Raw genomic sequence first — 10217 nt, 5'->3', positions numbered from 1 at the left:
GTCATGGGCTTTAATGAAGTTTTATAGTTTTCTGTATGTAGGCCTTGAATATCTTCCTTCCATTTATTTTTAGAAACCTTAAGAATTTTTAATCTTAAATATCCTTTAAAAAATGAATATAACTGAATTCTTGAATATAATTTACAAGCATACTGCTAGTATCTAGAAAAGCAATTGATTCCAGTATATAATCTCATGGCAGGCCAGGTGCGGTGACTCACACCTGTAATCTCAGCACTTTGGGAGGCCAAGGTAGGAGGATCACTTGAGCCTAGGAATTCAAGAATAGCCCGGGCAACACAGAGATACCCCATCTGTACAAGAAATGAAAAAATTAGCCAGACCTGGTGGCACGTGCCTGTAGTTACAGCTACTCAGGAGGCCGAGGTAGGAGGACTGCTTGAGCCCACGAGTTGGAGGCTGCAGTGAGCCATGATCACACCACTGCACTCCAGCCCGGGTAACAGAGCAAGACCCTAAAATAAATACATGAATAGGTAATAAAGTAAAAACTTTTTAAATCTCATAGAAAACAACTGTGCTGAAGTCTTACTATTCTTAATAATTTTGGCTTTTGTATGTAGACATATTTGAGAAGAAAGCATTACATTTCTTCTACTGCTATTTCTATGTACTTGCATATTTATTGCATCTTAATGAGCCAGGACCCTCAGCAGCACGTAGATTTTGCTGTTCCTGATTGTAAAGGCCCTGACAGTGACAACTTCCATTTGGAAAGCTGTTTGCCGGAGGTTTTGGCAGGAGGGCATCCACACAAGAGGGGCACACAGTGTGGGAGTCAAAGCCCCAGTCAGATGAGCAGGGCCTCTCTGTGGGGAGTGGGTGGCAGTGATGGGAGGCTGGTGACATGCAGGGAAACTGACCCAATAATAGATTGAATAAGGAGAATAAGAACCATTTCCAGAAAGGGCCTTAGAACTATGGAAAGAGAGAAAGCTGGGACATAACCTGTGGTGCTGGGCTGAAATCAGAGGTCCTGGTGTCGTTCTCAGCTGTTAATAGATGAGAGAGATGGAAGTACGTGCACATATCCTCTAGCTCTGTCCACTAAGAGCTCCCGTGCGCAGCAATCCACAACAGCCAGGAGCACCCCTCGCACCCACAGCCTGATTCCTGGATGCTGCTCTCCATTCAGAGGAACAGGGCTCCTCAGAGCCGGGCTCGCTCCAGTCAATGAAAGGGAAAGGGGCAGCCAGGTATAAGACAAGGCGGGAACATCTTTTTGCACCAGAAAGTGAAGAAACAGCTAAAGAACTGTAGGTACGTAACAAAAAAACACAAAAGGCAGAGGAAGGAGCTCTCACGGGTCAAACAGGCAAGACCTGAGCCGGAGAGTAAACATCGTAACAGACCACAGCCCTGAATACAAGCAGGGGCCAGGTCCACACAGGTGGGAGCAAGGAAGGAAGGAAAAAGGAAAGGCAGTTTGACGGGGATGGGACATTGGCATCGCTTCACACTACCTCCCCACTCATTCATTACAAAGGGTCGTTACTGGGCAGTGGAGAAGCTGACCGGGGCCACTGTCACCAGGCAACAAGCGAGAACACCAGCAGGAGGCTAACTGTATCCGGGCAGCCCCCGCCAGGAGGCAGCGTCCCTCCTGTGACACTCCTAGACGAAACGCAGACCCAGAACCTACCACGAGGAAACCTCACATGAACAACCTGGGAGCCACGGGCTTATCTCCAGAAGCGCCAAGGTCGTACAAGCCCAGGGAGACGGAGCCACCGTCCAGGCGGATTAAGTCACCATGACCACAAAGCCACGTGCGACTCACTCCTGACGCGAATGCGGGTTGGACACCGTCCCAAAGCACAGAGGGTGCAGGGCCAGAACGGCAACCCCTCGAGTGATTCAGAAGGAAGCTTCTCTTGACTTGCAACTTTTCCCCACGTTTGTGGTGGTTTCCATATCGTTACTGTTATTATTCGACATGAGTAAAAAGGAACTCATGACCTTCTCCTCGGACTTGCTCCTCTCCCCAGTCTCAATACCAACCACGCTGTTGTTCGCGTCACCCCCTCCCCAGCCACCCCACAGGGGCTACGGCGTGGGCTCAGCACCTCTAAAAGAAAAGCAGATGAAAGAACTTGTGCCTCCCAGGCGAAAACGCACAGTGCACAGGCAACCCTGGCAGGGCCCATCCCTTCCTGGTCCTGCGGAGCTCGGGCACGCACCGGGCACCAGGCTCCGTGTGCAGTGTGACGGGGAGTGGTGTCCCCGGAGCTGTTTCTGGAAGTTGCTGGGTCCACCTTGCCTTCAAAATAGTCAACCAAATCCCATCCCACCACTAGATGGCACCCAAACCGCAGCAGAAAGGGGGCGTGGGTTGGCACCTGAGGTGAGAAAACCATTGGTCTGGACCTGGAGAGCTTCAAGTGGCAACAAGGCTTCCCACACACTGCTCACTTGCCCCACCTCCCCACTCCAGGCCCCCTGCCACACACCTGAGGACACAGGAAACAAGGTCACCGTTGGCTTATACATGCCCTTGAGCAAAACAGAAAAGGTGCCCCTCACGGCAGGTAGACGGCGCCCCCCACCCCCAGGATACGCCTCACAGCCACATGCCCTTGTGCAGTGCACAACCCAAGCAGCTTTACTCAACACCCCACTCCGGAGAAGCAGGACCAGAATTGTGCTGAAGTTAAGAATGACGATCCCATTCTTCGCAAGACTTATCGATGAAAATAATTGGCAATCAGACCCCTAAAGAAACACACTCAGTCACACTCATGCAAGCCACGAAATAATAAAACACGGTCAAGGTTCTCTCCATGTCAAACCACCAGCATCCCCACCGGAATGCCCCGGAAGTCTGCCGGTTAACCTGTGCGGGCCCTGGTCAGGCCTGTGGTCCCCAAGGGCCACCAGCAGCAAAGGCACCCGAAGCTGCAGGGGACAGGGGAGGCCGCTGCTTCTCGCTTTTTTGTCTGTAAGGTCCCTGTGGAGTGGGCGAGGGAATTCTCACTGAAGCAGCTATAAAAGAAAGCGGAGCGCACGGCGCCTCCCGGAAGCACCAGCAGCTGTTCTGTGGATGGCTGTTGGGCCGCCGCGAAGGACTTGGTTCCTGTCTCCAGCTTAGTGGTCTATCAGAGGAAAGGTCTCTTCCTGCTCAGCTGGCCACAGCATGGCCGCCTCTTCCATGATGGGCACCTGTGTAGGCCAGCCTCTCTCTCCTGCCGCCCTGGCTGGGACGGCAGCCCGGATGTCACCTGCACAGCTGCAGGTGCGGGTGCTGGTTCAGCCTCTCCATGAGCTCATCCTCCCTAGGCTCCTCCAGAATATCCCTGTGGAATTGAGGAAAGATGCACACAGGGGCCTCTAAAGGAGGGACACCCCGGTCTGCTCACAAGAACAAGGGAGCAGAGCTTAGCAACACATGCAAAGTGAGTGTCACAGGGACACAGAGACACGGGGACTCAGATGAGCCTCAGGATGGATGCGGCCCCTAGAAATATCTACACGGCATTCTCAAAAGCCCAGGGGGCACATCTTCCCACTGGCTGGCAGGACCGCAGGGCTTGGCTGCAGCGACTCAGCAGCCCCTCGTGGAAGGCACAGCCCCACAGCAGGCTGCCTCTGGGTGGTCACCTTTCCGGACTAGTAGAGGAACCATCTCAAAGCTGCCAGGAGAAGAGATGGGTGCGGTTTCCTCAGGTCCCCTGTTTACATCCAACAGAATCCAATGGACCCTGAAGGATGGTGCCTTAAATATGCCCAAGCAGGATAGGACAAAGGATATGACCCCAGTGGCAGGAAGAGGAAGCCCCCCGATCCCAGCTCTGAGCTTCTCCCATGCAGCACAGGACTAAAGCCAGATAACCGGGGGGAGAGGGAGGAGGGCCACCAGGGCCTGCCGGCCACCTTGGCCCCTCCACCCCCCAGCTCTTGGCTTCACACCCCAGGGGGCCACACAGAAGCCCTCCCCCACTCACACACCTGAATGGGAGCTCCACAGTCATCTGGTAGGTGGCCTCCGCGGTCCCAGCAAGTGGCTGCAGGTGGCTCTGGGGGTCCCACTTGTGAAGGAAGTTCTGGCAAGCAGGAGGGAGTGGCCGGTGAGTGTGGGCCCCGAGTGAAAGCAGCCTTGCCCCATCCCCAGCCCCTCCAGGGTCAGCCACAGGGCACCCACTGAGGGGGCTGAGCCGTTCACCCTGGACACCCAGGCACAGGCCCCACGAGGCTGCTGGCTCCTCCTGGAGCCGACGTCCAAGTCCCTCCTTCAGCCCGACCTGGCGGCCTGAGAATTCCCACACCCCAGATGTCAGGAGTGTCCCCCAAGGCCCCAGCAGCCAGGGGAGGCAGCACGGAGCCCCACAGGAAGGGCTCAGCCTCACTCAGGACCCGCCTAACCCAGCACAACTCTCCCATCGAAGTTCCAGGCAGGCCTGGCCAGTGGCCTCAGGCCCATCGAGAGTGAATTAGAAACAAATGACCACGGAGAACAGCCTGGGTGGGGATCTCTGATACCTCCAGAATCAGCGCCAGAAACAGGTTGACCCAGATGACAGACGACACCAGCCACCACAATACAAAATAGATCTTGGACCACCTGCGGAGGACAGAGGCCCACCCCGTGAACCACGATGAGCAAAGCAAGAGCACTCGATACAGACACCGCTGCTGTGTGGTCAGGACGGCTCCTAGGCATCCGGTCCACGCACGCCATGATACAGAGCGCACTACTATTTCCACCTCAAAACAACCCAGCCGAGGCCTAGAAATGTGCAACAAGCTGCCGAGGTAGCTCAGCCAGCAGGAGGCAGTGCTGGGATTAAAACCCAGGACCATCGCTGGGGCCAGTCTGAGCTCAAGCTCAGAGCTGAACTACCTCGTTCATTCAGCCTTCCCAGGGCTCCCCCACCCCCGTGGACTTCCTCAGAAGCCCCAAACACACCAATGGCCTCCACGAGGTGTAAACCCAGAGTCACTGGCCACCATCCTGAGAGTCACGACGTGGCTATGCAGGGGGCAGGGGCAAGGCCAGCCAGGATGCCACTCTGGCTGACTTCCCTGTCAAGGCCCGAGTCCCTGTTGCAGCCACGCTCCGGGCATCTAGTGCAGCGTGCCCGGATGCAAGGGAACCCCCAGGCTGCACGGAGAATCACCACCGCCCAGACGGGGACTCACGGGCCCGAGTAGCGCCGATAGGCATCCAGGAGCACCTGCCAGTTGTTCACCACCATCAAGTTCCACAGAGTGACCAGGGCAGCCTGCAGGGGCAGAGACCAGCAGTCCAGGAGGGCCCAGGAGGTGGGGAGGGGAGGAGGTCAGGGAGCAGGGCGCTGGGGCAGGGCGCAGGGCTCACCGCAAAGTCATCGAAGTTGTTAGCCCAGTACTCCAGCTGCTCGAAGCTCCCACAGGGCGCCGAGCCATTGGCAGAGGCCAGGCTGGGGGTCACAACACACCTGGGTCAGGGGCGGGGGCTCCAGATTCTGAGGCCTGACACCTTACAGCCCCTCCTCTGCCGGTGTGCTCAGCCTGGCCTGAAGGTCCAAACTGGGGTACAGAGGGTCAGGGGGCAGGGAGAGTGCTGCTCTGAGCAGGCCATGAGAAATGTGTTTAGCAGACTCCAGGCAAGGGCTCCTAGCAGAGGCGCGGAGCGGAGGTGGAAATCGGAGATCAGGAAAAGAGGGTGGAGGGAGGAGATGAAGGAACTGGGAGAACAGCCTCCCCTCCTGAGACGCTGAGCCCACCAAGGCCACCGCCAAGGCCTCCCACCCATGCTGGCACCCCTGAGACACTCCCCATGGCACCTCAGACCCCACCTCACCTGCTGTTTCCAGGGGGAGCCACAACGACGCCTCGAAACAAGCTGATCCCAATGACGGCAAACTCGTAGTAGACCACCTGGGGGCCAGGAGCCAGGGACTGGTCAGCCCCACCCATGGGCGCACCTGCCCCCACCCCTCCCCGCCCTCACACAGAACCACAAAGCCAGGCTGACGCCTGTGAGGCCAGGACCCTCTGCCCAGAGCTGGGATTCCAGCCTGGCTGCTACTTCAAAACACATGCACCTGGCCTCCCCCAGGGCTGCCAGGTCCACAAACACAGTGGGGCTCAGGCAGGGGTGGTGACGGAGCTCCTACGGGAATACAGGTACCCTGGCAGCCACAGTTAGGGGACAGGCTGCCGGCCCACCCCAGGTCTATCCCTAACATGCATCAGTAGAGAGCAGAGGGGTACACGCCTGGGCTAACCTGGTCCCCTTTCTGGGCCTCAGTTTCCTCTGCTATGCAAGTTAGGGGGCTGGGCAGACAGCGCCTGAGGCAAGATTCTCTTCCCGGCATCTATTTCCAGAGGCACGAGGCACAGCTGGGGTCCAGCTCAGAGCACCCCGTGGCCCCAGAGACACCTTCTCACACCAGTGGTCTCTATGTCAACGTGGTCAGAATAAAATGACAAAACTGCCTGAAGTGCGGCCGGGCTTCCTGCAGAGGGCGCCTCCTGTCACTCCACACGAAGCAGCTCTGGGGCCTGCCTGGTCACGGCCCGTCTCCTGCCCAAGCCCGGCCACCAGGCAGAGCAGACGGGCTCCTCAGCTGGAAGGCTGGCCAAGGGGAGGGGCCGGGGCGTCCCACAGTTCTTGCTCAGCAAATGTGGCTGCAAGTCCCTGAAACCCCTCTAAGAAAGGAACCTCAACCAAGTCCTCACCCTAGGGCTTGTGTGGGCTTTGGGGTCCTGGAGGCAAAGCCCTGTGCCTCTTAAATTTCTGTCATTAGTTTCTCAACGAGATCCACAACCCAGAAAACACGAGAGACTCAAAAGTTACCAAAACCCTCTGTGGCATGGGCGGGAAGCATGCCCACGCAGCGCCACCAGCCACACCGCCCTGAGCGCCCTGCTCTGCGAAGAACGGGATGCCTCTGGCTTCCTACCCCGACCCTGTACTCCCCTGGCCTCGGGAACCTGCTGCCGTCCAAACCCAAGAAACTTCCTGCCGACAGAGCAGTGAGCCGACCCGGCACTGCCTTCCGCCAGCCTCCCAGCCTCCCACTCTAGTGCATATCCCACCGCCAGCAGCAGCCTGGGACTCACCACCAGGATCCCGCCAAACGCACGCATGTTCTGCACCAGGCCCACGACGGTACTGGCCACCACGGCCATCGGCTAAGGACAGGAAGAGAGCCAGCCCTTACTCCTCCTGGCCCCGCAGGGCGGGACACCATCCCGGCCCACCACCCTGACCCTGACGGAAAGGCAAGATGGGGCAGGCCAGTGACCACCAACCCACACACACCTGGACCCACAGCCACCCCACACGCCTCTACACACCCACACAGCCTGTCAGGCCCCCACATCCACCCATACACACCCTTGCACCCCCGAACACCCACATCTACCCACACGCACTCACACATGCTTGCATTGCCCACCCACACGCACTCACTCACCCACTCCTGCATCCCAACACCTCCAGCCCAGCCTCATTCAAGCACTGACTTCAAGCCCTTCTCTGCCTCCCAACCCACTGCGGGTGGGTTAGCTACTCTGTGGCCTGGAGGCGCCAAAGCAATGCAGAGGTAGAGGTGGCAGGACCACCCGCAGGAACTGAGTCTGAGAAGGGGCCTCTGAGAACCAGCAGGGAGGCCCCAGCTCCAAAGAGCCGCTCCTCCTCATCACAGGGTAGCCGGGAGAAAGGCTTTCACATCAGCCGCATCAACCCACCCGAGGAATCCAAATTACACAACACAGCTAAACGCCACAGTGGAGACCAGTCAGCATGGACATGTGCACACGGGCGTGTCATCGTGAGCATGCATATACTCACGTGAGAGGCCCTGGGAAACTGTGACTTCAAGCAAAACGGCGTGATTCCAGGGCCTGCTGTGCGTCATTTCCCTTAAAGTCGCAGTTTCCAAGAACCTGTGGGTGGCACTGAGGCCTTACTGTGGATGTGTGCACACACGATCACGCGTCTTATACAGGCATAGGTTCACATGGATGTCCGCATGCGATTAACACACGGTGATGCGGGGGTGCGTGTATATATGAATGTACGTGTGCATGTGCATGATGTGTATTGTATGATGTGTATTGTGACTGTGTATGATCATGTGTGCCTGCGATTGTGTGTGCATGCGTGTGCATGGTCACATGTGTGGTTGTGTGTGAGATCACGTATGCACGGCTGTATTCTATATGTGTATGATTGTGGGTACCTGTATGGTTGTAATTATGTGTGAACACGTGTGCGTGTGTGTGTGTGTGTGTGAAGGTCCCAGCACAGCAGCCCCCTAGGAAGGCTCAGGACCCCTGAGCTGCCTTCAAGTGGGACATACTGCCAGGTGGGACAGGTGCACAGCTCAGAGGAAGGATGAACGGGGACAGAGGAGGGACCTGGACACTCGGAAGAGGGGTCTTAGGACATGGAGCCAGGAGCAGCGAGGCCCAGAACCCCCACCTCTGCCTGCCCGCACTTTCAAAGTGCCCACTGCTCCCAGCCGGTGCATTAAGAGAAACCAGTGCTCAGAGATGGTCATGAGCCACCTGCACCCGCATTAAGGAATCCTGGAAAGGAGCTCTCTGGCCAGGGATACCGCTGCCCTCATTACTAGCACCCTGGGAGCCATGGCAAAGACCTTTCTGGAAACCTCAGAGACCTGGGGGAGCGCTGGCGTCCAGGGCTCCAATCCCAAGGAGCTCCTGCGACTGGCCAAAGCACTGCGCCCTCCACACCCTTGCCCGCCTTGCTCTCCCCACCCAGAAATGCAGGGCTGGGCTCTCCTGCTTCTAATGACCCTACCCCAGCATCACAAGAACACGGCAGAGAGCTGAGGGTGCAGTCAGGGAGCCCAGAGTGACGAGCACAGTCCTCGGGCCCTTCCCCAGGCTCACCCACCCTGGAGCAACGCAGCAGCGGGAACCAGGAGGGCGGGGCGAGCACGGGGGTGGGGCGGGGCGAGCACGGGGGTGGGGCCGGCACACACCTTCATGCTGGGGATGATGCGCAGGAAGCGGAACACGATGAGCATGTTCAGCATGCGGGTCATGTCCCACAGCGACAGCAAGCCCAGCATCTCCGGCCTCCTGGGGAGAAACACGGGGGGCGGGTTTGGAGGGGCCCAGGAGTCCCATGGGGAGGAGACAAAGAGACGCCTGGGCTCCTGGACAGAGGCGCAGGGAGGGCAACGGCACGGAGGAGAGTGCACCCCACAGCCAACGCTGGGCCACTCACTGCTCTGCTTCCACCTGCAGCCCCGGAGCGACCCCCATTCCCCCAACACCTTCCCACCCAGTCCTCGCAGGAAGGCTGCAGCCCTCCTTCTATAGAGACCCTCCGTCCACACGGGAGGGCACGGAGGCTCCAGACACTGAACTTGCTCCAGCTCAGGCCCCAGCAGAACTGGTTGAGCCAAGTCTCCTGCCTTGGTTTCCTGCGCTTGGCGGGTCTCTTTCCATGCTTTCATTTCTATTGAAACTCAAACCCATTCTCATCCAGAGTGTCAGCCCCCCAAGGTAATGACTTAGACCAAAGTGCAGCTGGCATGCTCAGTGCATGTGAAAGATGAAGCCACGCCAGCCCCATGGCGCAGCACGGTGGCACTGCCTGCCTTCCTAAGTCCTGGGGGGCTTCCTAGGGAGGTGACGGAACAGCAAGCCTCTGCTGTTCACCATCCCCACCCCCTCCAAGCGATTCCCAGCTGCTCCCTAGGCAGGGGGGTGGATAACAAAGCACACACAGACCCAAGGAGCCTGGCCTAACCACAGGGCCGAGGCTGGCACGCTGGGCCCTGTGCCCCACCCTTCCTGTCTCATCACGGGCACACCGGAGCCACACTGCCAGGGCAGAGCAGCCCGGCTGATGGCCAGGGCAGAGTCCCTGCCCAGGTTGTCTCTTCATGGCCAGAACCCTGGCAGTGAGGAATCAGCACACTGCATCAGAGTTCAGCGAGCCCCAGGCCCCTGGCTCCACTATTTTAAGGGGGCTAAAGTGACATCCAGAGTGGGAGGTGATGACTCAAGGTCACACTGTGAGTTGGGGGCTCTCCCAAGGACCTTCCCTCCAGCAGAGGGGCTCAGCCCAACCCCAGTGATCACAGGCCCCCTGAGACCTGAGCCAGGGGCATCTCCACTGCCAGTCCCCAGCATGTGTGCTCAGAGGGGAGCCCACTGCCACTGTGGAGGGCATCTCCGAGGGGGAACAACGGCTTCCCTCCACAGCCTGCAAGCGCCAGCTTCTGGAGAGA

General features: G+C 58.2%; 1 protein-coding gene across 1 annotated transcript in view; it reads right to left on the bottom strand.

Annotated features, from left to right (window-relative positions):
- Positions 1 to 915: 915 nt before the first annotated feature.
- Positions 916 to 10217, bottom strand: part of TPCN2 (two pore segment channel 2) — a 38661-nt gene continuing 29359 nt past the window's right edge. Inside the window, exons 18-25 of the mRNA XM_011987066.1 lie at positions 8958 to 9057; positions 7066 to 7137; positions 5801 to 5877; positions 5336 to 5417; positions 5158 to 5240; positions 4498 to 4579; positions 3967 to 4061; positions 916 to 3314 (exon numbers count right to left, since the gene is read on the bottom strand). Coding sequence (XP_011842456.1) covers positions 3236 to 3314; positions 3967 to 4061; positions 4498 to 4579; positions 5158 to 5240; positions 5336 to 5417; positions 5801 to 5877; positions 7066 to 7137; positions 8958 to 9057 — 670 coding nt within the window. The 3' untranslated portion in view covers positions 916 to 3235. The remainder of the gene's footprint in view (positions 3315 to 3966; positions 4062 to 4497; positions 4580 to 5157; positions 5241 to 5335; positions 5418 to 5800; positions 5878 to 7065; positions 7138 to 8957; positions 9058 to 10217) is intronic.

Source organism: Mandrillus leucophaeus, unplaced genomic scaffold (genome assembly GCF_000951045.1).
Source record: "Mandrillus leucophaeus isolate KB7577 unplaced genomic scaffold, Mleu.le_1.0 Scaffold30, whole genome shotgun sequence".
Taxonomy (NCBI): Eukaryota; Metazoa; Chordata; class Mammalia; order Primates; family Cercopithecidae; genus Mandrillus; species Mandrillus leucophaeus.
This window is presented reverse-complemented; position numbering and strand designations above follow the sequence as displayed.